This window comes from Sarcophilus harrisii, chromosome 4 (assembly GCF_902635505.1).
Source record: "Sarcophilus harrisii chromosome 4, mSarHar1.11, whole genome shotgun sequence".
Lineage (NCBI taxonomy): Eukaryota > Metazoa > Chordata > Mammalia > Dasyuromorphia > Dasyuridae > Sarcophilus > Sarcophilus harrisii.
The window spans coordinates 451476367-451495106 of NC_045429.1; the positions used below are offsets into that span (position 1 = coordinate 451476367).

The window sequence follows — 18740 nt, forward strand, 5'->3', positions numbered from 1 at the left end:
AACACGTGCACCTTTCTTTAGTACAAGAACATCAGTTGAAACTGTAATTTTCTCTGTATGGGGGCGAGCCTGGCGGAGAAGGACACTCTTTGGGCCGGGGGAATGCACCAAATTTCACCAGGTGCCTCATCTTCAGGTCAATGTCTTTGCTCTTGCCTTTGGGGTAGCCCAAGCCCTTGATGTCTCTCAGGATCTTCGTAGCCATTTCTTTTCCCTTCCTGATTTCTTCTTTGTTTTTGGGAGTGTTCACTGGCTCACCTTTTACTGTGAAAGGAAAAAAACGTGATTTTATTCTATGGCTGGGAAAGGATGACCAGAGTATGAAGGCTCAGTCCTCCCTGGTCAATTGGCTTTTTAACTCTTCCTCTTGACTTCCTTTCAATTCCCACCCAGAAAGCTCAGGATGGAAACCGGGGATGGCAAGGCAAAAGTGGAGGGAGAGCCATTATCAGTGCTAGAGCGGGCACTTCCTGGCACTCGACTTCTTAACCAGACCTAGTGTGGGATCAAGAGTTAAAGGAGGGGCAGCTGGATGGTGTAGTGGATAGAGTCCTGGCCCTGAAGTCAGGAGGACCTGAGTTCAAATCCAGCCTCAGATACTTAATACTTCCTAGCTGTGTGACCCAGCCCCAAATGTCTCAAAAAAAAAAAAAAAAAAAAAAAAAAAGAGTTAAAGGGGGACCCAGGAGATGGAGAAACCTGCCTTATCCAAAAACTCTCCACACAATGGCTGATAGTAGTTCTCTCTTATTTTCAGTCTTATCAGACTCTATGTGACCCCATGGACCAGACCCTTCGATTCTCCACTAATCCCTCCAAGTCTGTGCAAATTAATAGCTCCATAGTCCTTGATTTAGTAGCCCATCACCAAGGTCCCAACCAGAAACCCTTTTAACATCTCTTCCAAAACCATTACCTTTTAAATAGGTGAAATCTTCCCCCTCTACCACCACAGCCCTATGAAAGCCATGAGAGGCTCAGTGTTTGCATACATGTATTTCACTCTTACCACGGTGAATTACAGAGCTACTGGTCAAGGAGGTACCGCGTCCTAACCAGTGGACAAGGAATCGGGGATGTCAGCTCTGTGACTTGATAATGTCTTCCATCCAGTCCAATTCCAGTTCTTAATAAGCTCTTACTATGTGCTTAATAGAGAGGCAGTGTGCTACAGTGGATAGCTAGCCAGCCTCTGAACCAGGAAGACTGGGTTCAGGATCCACCACTGCCATACTCAACCATTCCACATTCGAGATAATTCCAAAAATTATCCACTGGAGGAAAGGTGCCAACCTACATTTGTAGGGGGATTTTTTTTTACCCGCGAGGTCCCTCGACCAATAAAATCCCTTTCTCATCCCAACATGCCAGAAGCTGAGGATTTGTTCCTGCCCTAAATGAGCTTACATTCTACTAAGGGAGAATAACAAAAATGGTCCACAGAAACTTAAGGAGACGGAATGAGAGCAAGGCATAAAAAAGCCCACAGAGTCAAATTAGGAAAAACTTCCTAATGAGAGCTATCCCAAAGGAGGATGGAAAACTTCCAGAAGAACACTTCCCTGGGAGGTCACCAACCAGAGGCTAGATGGCCAACCACGGACGTTGCGTTGGTAATGGTCAGTGGGGATTCATATCTATAAGTTCGTGGGCCAGATGACACGGTCATAAAATGACCTTTCCACTCTCAAACATGGTGATTCTGTGCCTCGAGTCAGGGTGGAATGGGGCAAGGCTGAGTGATGGGGTCTAGGAAATCTGAGGGAGATCCAAGGTTTCATGGCGTGAGCTGGTCATTCCCTCATCAGCCTCAGCAATAACATCTTATTTGCTAGATTCCCAAACCAGCCTAGGATCCTCTCTTCATTTTAGCTGAAATTCAAGCTGGAGCTTTGAGAAAAGAAAAAAGGAAAATTCACTCTAAATATTCGAGGAAATGGGGATACTTTCTATCCACTCAGGTCAAAAAAAAAAAAAAAAAGAAGAGCAGAGTGAAGAAATAATCCTCAATGGGACAGCAGAGACGCCTTTACAAAGGGAATTTTTTCACCAGCTCTTTTTGGCATGGGAGGCTTTAAAGCAGACAAGGGGCTGGGAACTAGAGAGCCCCAGCCTTCTGGGCCATTCGGCTGCCAACCATGACCCTGGGGGCAGAGCCCAGTGGGAAGCCAGCGGTAGAAGGCAGATCTGAAGCAAGGAGGCCTGTGAACTTGAATGGGGAGAATGTCAACTAGCTTGTCACTGAAATCCCACTTTTTCTTCAATTCTTTTAAAATAAAATTCTGCAGAGGACTCGCTGGGCTGCTTCTGACTGCCAAAGGGCTCACAGAAAAAGCTGAGAATCGCAGGCAAGAATAAGGCCAGGGCAAAACTCTCAGGGCCTTCCCCAGAGCCGGGAAGGTGCCTTTGGCTTTCACTGGTTAGTTGGAGGACCCAAGGTCAACCAGACTCAACAGAGGCAGCATTCAGGGCATGGCAAACCCCAGCTAAGCTTTGATCAAGGCTCTTGGCTATTTCAGCAACAGCCCAACCTGGGGGGAAAGGCAGAAGATCAAAAGAGCTTTGTGCCCTAAAATGCCAGAGAATATGCTAAAGGGAGAGGGAGGTAGAGAGTATGAAGAAGAGAATGTGAAGTCTCAGGACCCAGGTGTAGTAGCGAATGCTGCTGACCCCTGGCAAGCGTCCAGTGGCTAGGATGCTGGTTCTGAAGGCAGAGGACCGGCCAAAGCCTGCATCTGCTGCTTACTCTGTATGACCTTCACTCACTCTTCCAGATCCCGCTTCCTCTTCTATAAAAAGGAAGGGGTGGGACCATGTGGCCTCCGAAATCACTCCCAGCTCCAAGTCCAGGATTCTATGGTCCTAGATTCTTTCTCCTTCTCAACCTCTGCTTCCATCGCAGTAAAAGGAGAACATTGGGCTAGCCGGTCTCCAAGATCCCTCCAAGGCTGAATCCTGGGCTTGTGATCCTACAAATGGTTACTGAAGTATCAATCAGTTTATAACTCACTAAACCTCACCCGGGTTAACAAGTTTGTTTTTTACTTCGTCCAGGACACTAACGTTCTAGATGGCACTTACATGGCTTAACCTCAGTTCTTTTCTCTAGGAAATTTGGATGGAGAGAACATCAACTCTATTTTCTAGTCTGTCACTGAAATTCTGCTTTTCCTATAATTGTTTTAAAACAAGATCGTGCAAAGGATTCCCTGGACTGCTGGATGATCTTATGACTTGCTCCAGGTCTAACAATCTGAGGTTCCCATTTTGAGATTAAACCGACCTCCGTGCCCACCTGTATCCATCACCATCGAAAAGCTATTTATTTGTCTGCAATCTGGTGCGCCAATGTTGGCAAAACTGGCACACCTTGACTTCTAGATTGCTTATATCAACCACAGGTAAAAATGGAAGAAGTCCCAACTTTGGGACGAAGAAAGTCCACACGGAAATGGCCGACGAGAATCGGCAACACTGGCCAGTGTGCTTGGAAATTTTAAGGTGGGAAGCTGGGGCAGCCTGCCTCTGACAGCAGACAGAGGAAAAGAACTAAATGCTTATAATAAATCTTTATAATAAGGAAATATCTCACTATCTTATTCCCTGTTAGTTTGGACTTCCAAGAAGCTAAGGGTGGGTAGAACAGGGTTCCGCCCATCTCCACAGTGAGACTGGAGAGGAAACAAGGGATATGTAACTGCTCTCAGGGAGCTCACATTCTACACTCAAATGGCAAGTGTTTATTAAGCACCTACTATGAACCAGGCACCATAGTAGATAGTGAAAGTACAGAGACAAAAATGACCCAGTATCTGCTCTCAAGCAGCTTATATTCTACCTGGGGAAATCAACAGGTATGCTGATAATTGACAAGCACTCATTGAGTACCTACTATGTGCCAGGCACTCTGCTAGACAATGAGGATATAAGAACAAGTATATAGAACTTAGCCTCAAAGAGCTCACATTCTACATTCAGTTGGCAAGCATTCATGACACACCTACTATGCGACAGGCAGGAAATGATACAAGGACAAAAATGAAACTGTTCTTGCCCTCAAGGAGCTCACATTCTGGAACCAGGAAAAACAAAGGTCAAGTACACTGATAATTAGCAAATATTAATTAAGCCCCTCTTATTTACTAAGCATCATATTGGGGACACAAAAACAATCAAGGAAACAGTCCCTGCCCTCAAGGAGCTGACATTCTATTGGAGAGGAGAACATGCTCTTTGGCAAGTGTGATTATACAAATTCATGCAAATTACCATGTAAGGGGAAGCTGGGAGGGAAGCCATTAGCAGCCACCAGAGGCATCAGAAAGGCCTTGGGCCGAGCTGTGAAAGAAAAGAGGAATTCTGAGAGGTCTCAGTGCAAGGAGGGAGTGTGTTCCACGGGCCTGTGGGTCAATCCAGGCAGGGAGTGTGGAGACCAGACATGGTGCCTCATGGGAATAATGGAGTTGGCTGTACCAAGAGTGGGAGAAGGGGAGCAGCAGATTGAGGGTAAAGACAGACAATATTCCTCAAACAGGATAAAGAGAAATTGGCACCAATCCGGAGACTTTGGGTACGGTAGAAAGGTCACCTGCTCTGGAGCCAGACGATCAAGTTACTAAACTTTTCTAGGCTCTGTAAAACGGGAAAGTTGAACAGCACTAGCTCTAAGAGCTTATGATGCCTTAGTCCCTTCACCTCTCTGGACCTCAGTTTCCTCTTCTGCAAAAATAAGATTAGAGGGCAATATAGTAGAAGGTGAGAAAGAGAATAGAGAAGGGAGGCCAGAAGGTTGAGAGAGAAATTATATGAGGACCCAAAGTTCAAATCTTACCTCAGATTCACTTTTGGTGTGATCTTGGAAAGTCATATAACTCTCTTGAGCCCCAGTTCCCCCTATGTAAAATAAGAGATCCACGGTCTCTGGAATCCCTTCCTCCTCGGAGATTTAGCTGGCATGAGCCCAGCTCCATCTGTTTGGGTTTGCTTGGTCTCTGCTTTCAAACAAGGACCATGAGAAGAAAGGGAGGCAAAACCCGACCATGAACAAAGCCGATTTTCTATTAATATTCTGTGATAATGATGGGGGGGGGAAATACAAGAGAATCCCTTTAACATGAAAAAGGTGGTTTTTAAGGGAGGTGGGGCAGAAAGCGGGGCCTCTCTAAAGTCTGGGGATCAATGCTTTTGGAATAATAACCCAAATGATCTGAGAGGGAGAAAGGGAAAAAGAGAGAAACAGAGACACAGAGAAACAATACTTTATAATAAACTCACCCACTCTCCTCCTCCCTTTCCCTACCACCCAGAAGTCTGGGTCCTCTTCCTCAAGATCGGCACTACAATGCACATTTTTAAGTTTCCCAAAGGGAGCAATTACAGGGATCAGACTGGGATGTTACTTTTATTCAAGTCTTCCCCAGCACCCAAACATACAGTTTGTTCTCTGTCTTTAAAATTTGCACTAGGTCTTAGTTAACATGCCTTCCATAATACCACTTTATCTTTAAAAAATAATTTTTATTTATATTATTGCTTCTCTACTCAGCCTTGAACAATGGAATAAACACTGGCTCTGGAATCATTGAACCTGGGTTCAAATGCTGCCTTTGAAAGGAAGCCTTCAGAGAGCTAAAAAAAAAAAAAAAAAAAAAAAAAAGCTTGTGATTTTGGACAAGAGTTCTTCCCATTCCAGATCTATGATCCTATTTTACATCACTTCCCTGGGCCTCAATTTTCCTATCTATAAACTTAGAGGCCTCTGAGGTCCTTTCTTACTCTAGATTTGTGAGCTCATATTTCTGTGGAAGAATTCTTTTAGAAAAGTCATCGAGTTGCATTGTCTTATGATCAGGCAACACAAAATCAGAATTCACAAATGAGTACAGTGAGTGATGGAAGAAACTCAGTGTTAAAGGAGGGACTTGGATTTGGTCTCTCAGGCCCCTTCCAGCTCTACCATGATGGACTCCTGTGGGGCACAGAGTCAGAGCAGAAATTTCCAGTTAAATACAAGAGAAAAGGGAAATTGAGGGATGGTGTGAAAATCCAGAGACCAGCTCTGGAAGGTACATTGTAGAAGTAAAATCCAAGTGGGTGTGAGGGAGGGTCACTGTCATTACTGATAAGCTAGACTAGTTCTGATGTACCCACAGACATAAATACAGGTTGTCCTAACTAAAAAATGACAGCTGTTCTCAAGTTCTTGTCATCCCAAAGGCCATGAGATGGCTCCGATCAGAACTGATTTCACTGAAATCCAAGTTATGAAGAACACAGAAAAACTAAATGGCTTCTTCGTTTTTAAAGATTTCTCTCCGATCAAGAGGAAGAGATAAATCAAGAGGCTTCATCTTTATTTAACAGATAATTTCTGTCCCGATGGCTCAGTTGGCAAGCATTTATTAAGCCCCTACTCTATGCTAGGCAATGAGCTAAATCCCAAGTAAAAGCCAATAAAATCAAGTCTTTCCTGTCCTTAAGAAGAATCTTGTATTGTATGGGGGAGGAGCTCAAGGAGAGAATAGAAAGATGTCTTATCAGCACCTACTGTGTGCCAGGTTCCACTGAAGGTGTTGAGGAGATAAAGACAAAGTGAAATAGTGTGTGTCTGTCTGTCTGTCTGTCTCTCTCTCTCTCTCTCAGAGTTTACCTTCTATGGGGGAAGAGTAGCCAATGGCAAAACCCAATCTCTCTAGAGATCTCTATTAATATGTGAGCCTGAAAGAGCTGCAAGGTTGGTGCAGCCATTATCTGTTTGAGTCCATTAATTATTAAAGAGTCAATTTAATGGTTTTTCTGGTCAAATCCCAGGATGCTGAGGATGGAGGATATTCTGGTTAACTGAAGATTGATCCTTTGAGTTTGGGCTTTAATTGTTCACACTCTCTTGCCTTAATAAGCAGAGTGTGCAGTAATAGACAGAGGCTGGGACCAGAACCTTGGAGACCAAGGTTCTAGTCCTTGATCAGACTTCTGCTCGTTGATTTGGAGCTGCAAGGGAACTTGAAGTCATCAACTCTTAACTCTCTCCTTTTACAGATGAGGAAACTGAGGTTCATCGAATTTGAATGACTTACCTATGGGGAGACAAGTAGGAAGCAGTAGCACCAAGCCCAAACTCAAATATTCTCCAAGCCAACTTCAAGCTCATCCCCAGATGGGCCCAGACCCATTCTATGGGTCTCAGTTTTCTCCTCTGTGAAATAGGGGGGTGAACTAGATGCCCCCAAAGTCTTTTCCTGCACTCCTATACATTTGTGCAATAAAGGAAGCAGACTTTTCCTTCAACAGATAAGTATCTAGCAGCTTCTCTGTGTCTTTAGTCCAAATACCAGGGTTTTTCTCAGATGAAGGAGGTGAAGGAAGATGGGAGGCCCCCAGGGTAAGGCCTGGAGAGACAAATCTCTAGTTTATCACCTTATGACCCAGGTTTTTGTCCTGAAAGAGAAGGATGGCTTAGAAACTATTTAGGGGCAATATTTTCAAGTTGTGTGACATCTTTTAAATAATACATTTGGGGAAGGGGGGAATCTCTTCTTCCATACTTCAGGGACCTCTGAGTTCATTATTCTTTCCTTTCACCTACACAGGCTGCCCTGCTCACTTGGTGATCATTATTTGAGAGGGGAAGGAGGAGAAAGGGAAGTTGATCCAAGGAAGAATTTCTTATGAAGTCATTTACTAAGGCATGGAATGTTTTGTATCTACATGAATGAAACAAAAGGCATTTGTTAAGTCCCCACTATGTGCTAGGCCCCCAGGATCCAAAGGCAAAAATTAAACATATCCTTGAAGCACTGAATTGAAGCAAATTTCAAGTCACATCCCCCCTCTCTTCCACCCGTCCCCACCATCTTTGTTATTCATTACTCGAACTCAAATAACTAGCTCATGCCTTTGGAAATTCCATCCAACGATGAAGAGCACAACTCACACATGCTGTCCCGTGTGTGTCCATGGTTTCTTGTAAGCTCACTATGCAGTATCCACCCAAAGTGCCAGAGGTGGTCTTTACTTTCTTCCAGCATCGTGAGGGAGCCAGTGGCAAGAACTGACAAATGTTTGGGACCCCAGTCTGTTTGATCATAGTATCTTTCTTGTTACTATAAAAGTAATCCATACAAAAGGGGAGCTTCGCCAAGAGACAGTTTGGGCAATTGTGATGTGAATCCATCTTGATTTGGATATTTCTCTTTTCAAAAAACCAGGATCCACTTGCTAGGAAAACAGGCTCAAGCTGCTCAATGGAGTCAATGATTCAGAATTCTCTTTTCATTTTCTCCTCCATGTCGTATTCTACTCATTAACCTCTTGACCCCAGTCTTCACAACCTTTTTCTTCCCAACTTTTTATATTATTTTTTATTCTGTCCAAAAATTCTTGATTCTCTCTCCTCCCCACTTACTAGTATTTTTTTTTCTAATTACATGTAAAGAGAGTTTTAACATTCATTTTTTTAAGATTTTGAGTTCCAGAGTTTTCTCCCTTCTCCTCTTATCTCCCTCTTCCCTGTCGATATAGGCTCTACATGTACAATCATGTTAAACATATCTCCATATTAGTCATGCTGTGGAAAAAGAATCAGAACAAAAGAGAAAAACCACAAGAAAGAAAAAAATAAGTTAAAAATGAAAATAGTATGCTTTGAACTGCATTCAGTCTCCATAGTTTTTTCCTCTGGATATAGACAGCTTTTTGATCCTTCCTAAAAGAATAGGACTGTCCACAGAGGTCTTTATTCCTCCTGTCATTTCAATTTCTCCTCTAGCAGAGAGACCAGTTGATATTAGTGCACAAAGTTGGTGAGTGCCTCCAGAAGGAAGACAAATTTACTCAAAACATTCCCCGAGATCACTTTTAGAATAAAAAAGCCGCAAATACACATCTAGCATATAGGCAGAAGCACAGGCTTGTACTTCCTATCGTCCATCCATTACATAATGATGTTGAAAAATCCCATGGAAGATCAGTTTAGGGAAAATTTACCTTCAGAATGTTTTTGCCATCATCTTACAACTCAAGTCTTCAACAGGAGAATGCCAGATGATGCTGAAAACGTATGTACAGGGGCAGCTAGGTGGTACAGTGGATTAGAGCACCAGCCCTGGAGTCAGGAGGACCTGAGTTCAAATCTGGCCTCAGACACTTAATACTTCCTAGCTGTGTGACTCTGGGCAAGTCACTTAACCCAATTGCCTCAGGAAAAAAAAATAAAAATGGATGTACACAAGGAAACTATTCCATAACACAGACCACCTTGAAATGTAGCTCTTTGGGGTTTTTTTAATCTATCTTAAAATTCATTCTTCTTTAACCTTAAATTAAAGTGAATAAAGAATGAAGCCAAACTGCAGATACCCACATTGTGTTCCCATAGCCACCCCCCTGCATATATACTGAATTTACCTGCACTACATTCTCGTTTGTGGGACTCATTCCAGGCTTTTGCCTTACAATGCTTGCTACAGGTTAAGATTCCGTAACAGCGAAGACATGGGGTGAGCCGCACCCCTATGGAACGCCCACACTGGTAACAATACTTGAAGAAAGGTATCCTGTGGAAAAGAAATATATCTCTGCATCAGGCAATAGAAGAAAACTGGAATCCAATTTTGTTTCTCATTCCTTCTTTCAAATTTCATTCTCATACCATGTAATATGACATTCAGAGAGAAAAGAAAGGCCTAAAAATATTAGCTTGATTTGAGACAATGGAAAGAGTACTTGTTCTGGAGTCAAAAAACCTGGATTTCAATCCTGCCTTTGCTTCTGATTACCTATTTGATGCTGTATTCAGAGATATAAGTTATATTTAATCAAAAAAGATAGCAAAATTGGAATGCACAACAAATCCTAAAAGAAAACTGCCCAGAAGTATTCTAGCTAAAAGGCCAAATGCAGATCAACAGAATCCACAGGGTTACAGTAGAAACTATAGGTTTAACACATATAGAAATGAAGATACCAAGGTCTAGAACTTCCAAGTAAAAGGAAAAAAATATGTAAGCAGCCACAAAAAGATAGCTTACTTATCTAGGGATACCTATTTAAATCTCGTAAGATTATTCTTCAATGATGAGAAATGAAAGAAGAAGCAAAAATATAATAATACTGAAAAGCAAAAGAGCAAAGGTTCATCCAAGGATAAATTATTACCCAAAGAGAGATTCTGAAAATGAATACATAATCTTAACACAACATAATCCTAATACATTTAATAGATTTTGATGAATTAATTTAATAGAATTAAATGACTTTGCAGCATTTTTTTAGATAACCAGAATAAAGCGTTTTTAAAATACAAATAAGCGGACAAAAGAAATATTTTTAAAGTAAATATAAATAATTTAGAAGGGGTAAACCAAGGCCCAGGGCTTGTTTCTTGTAAGGAGAGAGGCAAGACTAATGTGATATGGTAGTTCTACTTGTCTATGGAACCATTGAGGGAGAGATATTCGCTATAAGCTAACATAAAAATAAACCTAGAAAAGAAAGCAGGGGGAATAATAGACTTAGCATTTCTTGAAATCTGGATGCTAAAAATACAGACGGTTTCATCACACAGATGCAAATTAAAACAACTCTGAAATATAACCTTATACCCAACAAGTTGGCAATGTTGGCAGGACTATAGGGAAACAGGCACAGCAATTCACTGCTCAAAAGAAATGTGTATCAGGCTCATCCCTTTGAAAAGAAAGAAAATTGTTTTAATTGCTCATACACTTTGGCCCGATGATCCCATTATTATACTGTGAGGAGATTAACAGCAAGGAAAAAAATCTCTTGGCAGCATTATTTTTAACAACAAACATTTTAGAACAATGTACATTTCCTATCATTTGATGGTAGCTAAACAAATTGGCATTGTGTGTGTGAGTGGGGGGGAGGAAGGGAGGGATGGAGGGAGAGGTACAATGAAATATTATTATACCATAAGGAGTTTCTCATAAAACGGCATGAAACAGTAATAAAAAAAATGAAGAACATGGGATGGTTAGTCTGGTGTTCTTCCCTAAAATGGAAATTTCCAAGAAGAATGTACCAATAGGAAAAGGAGTCCAAATGCTCTCCCCTTCCCCCTGGATATGTTAAAAATCACATAAGTTTCTTCAAAAAAATGGACAGAAGATATAATTTGATTTGCCAGTTCTCTATAAAAGTCAAATGAGGCACTCACCAAAGATGTTTGCCATTATCGGGGAAGAGTTGAGCAATTTCCAAATGCAATAAAGAAATGTAAATGGTGATGTCCTCCAGATACATATGGCTTGTTTGCAATTAGACCATGAGCTCCTTGAAATCAAGGGCTCTCTTCTGCCTTTCTTTGTATCTCCAGAACTTAGTATAATGCCTGCCACATTGAATGACTAGTTGATAATGTGATAATGCATCAAGACTCTTAAATAAGATCATAAGTACTCAATAAGCACCTAACTATCCAAAGAGGAAAAAATCTTTTATCTAGAGTATGCTGTTCAATTAAAAGGGGGAAATGAAGAACTGGTCCTTTAATATATTAATCTTGGATGGTCTCTATGGATGGAAAAAGAGTTACAAACAGAATTTATTAAGATGAAGGAAATGTACAGGACTTTCTTTAGGGAACTGCATGATGCTTTTAATGGTTTCAAGCTTCTCCCTGAAAGAAAAACCCAGCTTTTGAACTCGATACTTCCAACGAGCCAAGGAATAAAATAGTCTCCAAAGAATTGACATTGAAGATTGCCCAAAAGACATCACACATTGAGTGTAAATAGGCTACATTTTTTTTTACCAACAGAGTGTAACAAAGCAAAATGAAATATATATTAAAGACATGTATGGTTGGACAATAGCTTCATAACAAAAACAAGAGTGACTAACAGATAAGTCCATGCCTTCCCTAGACCGCGATACAATGTCAAGAAATCTAGATGACAGTATCCAACATGTCCGTAGAACCCCTGTGTAAGACTTAAAGGAGGACATGAACAAGAGTCAGCTTATGATGAAAAACTCCATCTGATAATTTAATTAGTTAATTAATGAAAAAGCATTTATTAATCACTTCCTACATAAAGCACTAATCATTACTGGGACAAAAATGTAAGTCAAGCAGTTCCTTTTCTCAAGGAGGAACTAAAAGGAAGGGGCCTCATTGACAAGATCAGGTACTTATTTAATTAAGCAAACATTTGAAACATTCACAAAAATTCAGAAAAACAGCCATCTTAATCCATTTTTAGGTTACAATACAGTAAGAACAGTAATCATCTAAGAAAGTATCATCAAAAATGCAACCCTATGTGGGGACTCAAAAAATGGCTTGGTAAATAATGTGTAAGCTAAAGAACTGATGGGAGAAATAATATCAAATCATAATAAAGATATTGAAACTATATATACAACATCAAAATTTATGGGATGTAGCCAAAGCAAAATTCAGAGTCAAATTTATATCCCCGAGTATTTTATTAACAACAGAGTGAGAAAGAAAAATTAATGAGTTGTTTGCATTTGAAGAAATTAGAAAGCAAGCAAACCAATAGATAATAAGCATGCACAAAATAGGAAATCATTAAAATAAAAAAGGAAATCAATAAGTTGGGTTTTTTCCCCAGTATGAGGAGGGGGGAGAAGAATTGATGCTTGCTAATTGAAAAAAAAATACAATTTAATTGTTAAGAAAAAAATGAAAGAACAATTAAAATGATTAATAAAAGATTTTTAATACTAGCAAAACTGATAAATGTAATCAATTAGCAAATTTAATGAAGAACAGACAAGAGGAAAATCAAATTACGCAAATTACAAATTAGAAAGGGGAGCTTACAACAAATATAAGACAAATACACAACCAGTGGAGGTTTCTACCCATAGCTCCAATAAAACAGACTCCATATAAACATTTGGGTGGCTGGGAGGCTCCACAGTGCACAGAGGACTGGGCTTAGAGTCAGAAAGACTGATCTTCCTAAATTCAAATCTGGCTTTAGTCACTTACAAGCTGTGTGACCTTGAGCAAGTCAATTAACCCTGCTTGCCTCAGTTTCCTCATCTGTAAAATGAATGAGAGAAGGAAATGGCAAATTGCCCCAATATCTTTATCAAGAAAATTCCCCAAAATGGGGTAACAGACAGTTGGACATTTCAAACAAGTGAACAAGAAAAATGGGGATCTTTACAAAAATATAAAACACAAAACCAGAGAAAACAGGAATAATCAAAATAAATCTAACTCATATAAAGAAATCCTAAAGGCATAACCGAGTGCTGGTTTCAAAAAGTACAGGCCCCAGAGGATTGAGACTTAATTCTATCAATACTCAGAGAAGGATTAATCCTTGTATCAAGAGAGTAGAATGAATCAGGAAGACCTACTTTTAAATGCTGCCTCAGACACTAACAAGGTATTCATCTCTCTGGGCCTCAACTTGCTTATCTATAAAATGAGGATCTTGAATTTAACCTCTGGGGTCCCTGCCCCCAGTTCTATGACTTTATTTTCAAAAATAGAAATGGCATTCTATCCAGTTTTTCCATAGTTCTGAACCCCAAAACCTGGAAAGAAAAGGCAACAGAACTTTAAGCCAGTATCATGAAACAATATTTATATAAAAATTTAAATAAGATACTAGAAAATCAGAGAAAGCAATATTTCAAAATCATTCATTATGATCAAGTAGGTTAGGGAATGCTTCACTATTCAGAAAGCAAGCAACATAACAGAATATAGCAATAAATAATCATAAAGTCATATGATTTTATCAATAGGCAGGGAAATTTTTTATAAAATAGAATGCACATTTAAAAAAAAATTAAACACTAAAACCTACAGAAATAGGAAGATTTCTTTTCATCTTGATAACTCCAGCAAATAAAAAAATATTTGAAATGTAGAGCCTAGAATTCTATTAAAAAGAAAAACATCACAAATTTTCCTACTAAGATCAGCAGTTAAACAGGACTGCCTACACTCACCATTACTTTTGGACGTTGTATTGCAAACACTAACTATAGTAAGAAAACAAGAAAATAAAATTGAGGGGATAAGAGGAAAGGAGAAATGAGATGTCAGTATTTCTATTTGCAGATGAGATGGTATTATACATAGAAAATTCAAGACTCAAAAAATTGCCAAGATAATAAATATTCTTAACAAAATGAAAAAATAAGATAAAATCACACACACACACACACACACACACACACACACACACACACTCAGCATTTCTCTGTATCACCAAGAGAAAAAAAAAAGAACTAAATCAATTGGTAGAAAGAGAAGCATCATTTACAATAATGGCAAAATGAATCACATTCACTTTCCAAGACGTAGAGAAGACATATGTCTCAAGACGATGCAAAAAGAATTTTAACAGAAATAAAGGAAGAATTAAGTAATTGAAGGGATAATCAATGGTCATGGCTAGGTAAGGCCAAGATAGCAAAAATGGCAATAGTCCCCAAATTGATTCATGGTTTTAATGCAGTAACAATCAAAATGCCACCAGTCTACTTCAGATAATTAGATAGATAAGAAATGTATTTAAAGGGACAAATGGACGAGAAGATCAAGGGGAAATCATGAAAAAATGAAGAGGAAGGCGAACTTGTGCTATTAAATCTCAAATTTATGCTCTAATAGCTTATTATAAAAACTATCTAATATTAGATTTTAAAGGGGGAAAAAGGTCAACATATATTTATCATTCTGAATTCAAGCCAAAGGCTAGTAATAATAGACTTGAGTTTGATAGATCCCAGATCCCAAAACATTGGTAGAGGCAATTACTATGCAATAAAAATTACAATATTAGGGAAATAAGGTAGCAGAGTTGCAACAACAACCAGAAATGTTTTGATACATACTTGGTACCACATACCTCAATCCCATGACCCCCCAGTTCTTCCCTCCATCTCAGTTGTGCATAGAAATGGTCACACCTGGATCTCTCCATTAACCATAAATATATTACTCCCTAAATTATATTCTTAATATTCTTCAATCTAACCAAAACCTCCTATCATTCTATTTCTCCCTATGCCTCATCTCTAAAATCTATCTTCACACCCTTCTCAGACTTCCATTTTCTTCCCTCCTCCCCTCAAATATCTCAGGATATTTTTATTGTGCTCAGTCATGTCCAATTCTTCATGACCCCACTTGAGTTTTTTTTTTTTTTTACATCTATAGTGATCTGCCATTTTCTTCTTTAGCTCATTTGACAAATAAGGAAACTAAGGCAAACATGGTAAAGTGACTTGGCTTGCCCAGGATCACACAGCTAGTGTATATCTGAGGCCAGATTTGAACTCAGAGAGATGGGTCTGACTCCAAGCCTGGTGCTTTATGCATTATGGGGCCATCTAGCCGCCCTATCACTGTCTCAGGACATTGCCCCTGTTGTAATTTTGTTCCTCCCTTCTGAATTTTGACCTAATATTTGAATCAATTCAACTCCCTGTCCTGTACCCCTGAAACCCTTGGCCCCTTGAGCTATGACCTTCAGTCTTTGTCAAATCCCATCTGAATTACTGTGATCAGCCACAGAGTTTTCTAATTTCTTGTTGGAAATTTCTAAATCAACCCCTATAAGATACCCACAAATGAAAAGTACAATGCATTTCTGTAATCACTTTAAGTATTAGCTAGGACCGCACACATGAAGAGTATTTCCATGGCCAAGATACCCTTTAAATCATACATAAATTTCAAAATACAATTGGGTTGATTTGACCACATAGTATAGAAGCCTCTAAGATAAAAACTCCAAACAAGAAAACTTAAGACAATAAGCCAAAATATTGGAAAGGTGGTCTATAGAATAGAAGTCTGGGACCAGAAAGACCTGGATTCGAAACACTGAGACCTATTGAAGACCTTAGCTTCAAAAGGTCAAGGTTTCCCTTTTCATCCAGGATCATCTCCAGTCATCCTGACCTATCTCTGGCCACTGGACCCAGTTGGCTTTGGAGGGGAAAGTGAGGCAGGTGACTTTGTCCAGCTCTCCCTCACTTCAATCCAATTCACTTGCATGTCATGGCCCTCTTCTGGAACAAAGGACAAACAACAACCTCTGATAGATATTGTCTTTGGGATTCAGGATCCAACACTGAACCTCCCAATGCCTCAGGCCACTCTATAAGACTGAGCATCCAGAGAGCTATTGACCAAAATTGGGACAGGGAGTTTCCCTATACAAATGTAATCAAGGTCCAGGCCACAACATAATAACCATGTAGATCATAGAGTTAGGAGTCCCAGAGGCAAGAAAGGCTAGACTACCTCCCATATTTTACAAATTAAGAAGCCACTTCCTGGGAGATTAAATGATTTACCCATCATCCTCCATCTTGTTAGCGGTAGAAGTGAAACTTGAACCCCAGGGATAGGCTTTCAGATCAAAAACAGATCAAGCTTTGACCCCAGATTTCAGTTTCCCCAGGCTTTGGAGGCTTGAGCTGTAAGTGTTTCATTTTTCTTTTCAGGCTTGAGAAAAGGTTAGATGATGAAGAGAGGACATTATAAACCTATCTGTGCTTGGCGAGGGTTATTGTTGGGTTTTTTCCCCTCACACTTAACTGCATGCCAAGTGACTTCAGTACAGCTGTTAATATCCTAGTGTCAGAACAGATAAAGCAAAACTATAGAAACGCATAAAAACAAACAACCCCAAACAGAATAAAATATGGGAAATCAATTGATCCTCCGTCAGCCAGCGCAGTAAGCAACGGCTTTGTTTTTTCTTTAAGATTCATCTGCTAGCACTGTTCTGGGAAAGAAAAAAGTCCTGAGAGATCTCTGTGGCCAAAAATAGCCATCACAGCCACAGCATCTCCCCAGATGGACCCAGAAAAGAAAAGTGGACAGAGATAACTCAAGAGGTTTGTTTGGGGCCACTTGAGCAAAGCCAGAGTGGACGATGAGGCCGGTAAATATTATTCCCCTGATACCATGACCAAAGGAGCTTCTCAGTGCCCTCTTCTGGGACTGGCAAGGACTTGAGCAACAGCCAGACTTGATGCTGAGAAGTTCCCAGTTCAAACCCTGCCAGAGACTTTTTACTTTATTACTCAGTTTTTTCATTTGTAAAATGGGACATAGACTTACCACCTCTCAAGGTTATTATGAGGATCAAATGAGATAATATATGGAAAGCATTTTGCAAACCTTCAAAAGCTAGCCCTAGAGACTAAATGACCTTGTTGCAAAGTATCTTTCTAGTATACAAAGTAAATATAGTCTCTTCATAGAATGGAAAGCGTTTTGCAAACCTTAAAGTTAGTCTTTGAGACTCAATGACCTTGTTGCAAAGTATCTTTTTAGTATACAAAGTAGAGTTTTTTCATAGTATGGAAAGCATTTTGCAAACCTTAAGGTTAGTCCTTGAGACTAAATGACTTTGCTGCAAAGTATCTTTGTAGTATACAAAATAGATATAGTTTCTACACAGAGTGGAAAGCATTTTGCAAACCTTAAAGCTAGTCCTTGAGATTAAATGATCTTGTTGCAAAGTATCCTTGTAGTATACAAAGTAGTTATAGTTTCTGCACAGAGTGGAAAGCATTTTTCAAACCTTAAAGCTAGTCCCTGAGACTAAATGACCCTGTTGCAAAGTACCTTTGTAGTATACAAAGTGATAGAATACAGTTTTGCGCAGTATATATGTCATTGGACTGGACAACAGACCACTTGGACAGAACAAGGAAATTGATGAGAAGTTGGGAAAACAAATTACAATCTTGGCTCAGGGACATGATTTAATTTGGTCGTAACAAGGGATTGCAATTATCCAAACATCCACTGGAGCGTTCCCTCTGCAAAAAGTAGAGCAGCTAGCAAATTTTAGAGCCTTAGTGATGAATTCATTTTTCCAAAGGTAGGACAAGGGACAAGGGAAAATTATTAATTCCAGGTATAATTCTCACTAACAGGAAGTAATTGATTACTGGGATAGAAATGATAGAGATCCTAATGGAAGTCACCACCCACTCTAGATCAGAAAAAAAGAAACCTAGGAATAGTCTGAAATATAGCCAAGATTTTAGGACAGGAGATTTCAAAGGGTTTAAAGGAAAGATAAGTAGGATCTCATGGAATAAAATGCTACAGAGCAAGTCAACACAGGAGGGATAGGAGATGCTCACAATGAAATACTGAACACACAAAGGAAAATAATCCACTAAGGAAGAAAAATGGCATTTGTCTAAAGAAACTCAATGTGCATGTACAGGGAATTCACCAACCAATTTAAATTTCTTAAAGAAATATACAGAAAATGGAAGCAAGTCCAGGTAACTCAAAATGAATATGAGAACAAGATATGGTTCTATAAAAATAGTGCAAGGAGTTCTAAATCTCAGAATGAGCTGAAACTGGCAAGAAAAGCTAAGCTAAAAACAATCTCAAATAAGGCTTGTTTGGAGTTTTTGAGCTATATTGGCAGGGGAGAAAAGGATCAGGGAAGGCTTGAGATTTTTGCTTGGGATGGCTAGAATGATGGTAACTGACAGTGAGAGAAGGCTCAATTTTTATTTTGTTTTTGTTTTCTCTGCAGAGAAAATTGACAAGAAACAGCAGAACAAAAACATGATTATCCAGGGAGTTGATACCTAAGACAAGTAGAAATGCAGGAGGAGAGTATCTAGCTGCATCCTTGGGCCCTAAAAGAATTAGAAGATTAGCATGCTAAGCCATTACTAGTAAATATCTGAAAGATAATAGAAAGCTATATATGTCCTAATTTTCAAAAAGA

At 39.6% G+C, this 18740-nt stretch overlaps 1 protein-coding gene across 2 annotated transcripts in view; it reads right to left on the reverse strand.

Annotated features, from left to right (window-relative positions):
* Positions 1-18740, reverse strand: part of ANKMY1 (ankyrin repeat and MYND domain containing 1) — a 114128-nt gene continuing 95388 nt past the window's right edge. For both annotated transcript variants that reach the window (XM_031968009.1, XM_031968008.1), the window contains exons 17-18: positions 9406-9554; positions 1-264 (exon numbers count right to left, since the gene is read on the reverse strand). In XM_031968009.1, coding sequence (XP_031823869.1) covers positions 32-264; positions 9406-9554 — 382 coding nt within the window. In that variant the 3' untranslated portion in view covers positions 1-31. The remainder of the gene's footprint in view (positions 265-9405; positions 9555-18740) is intronic.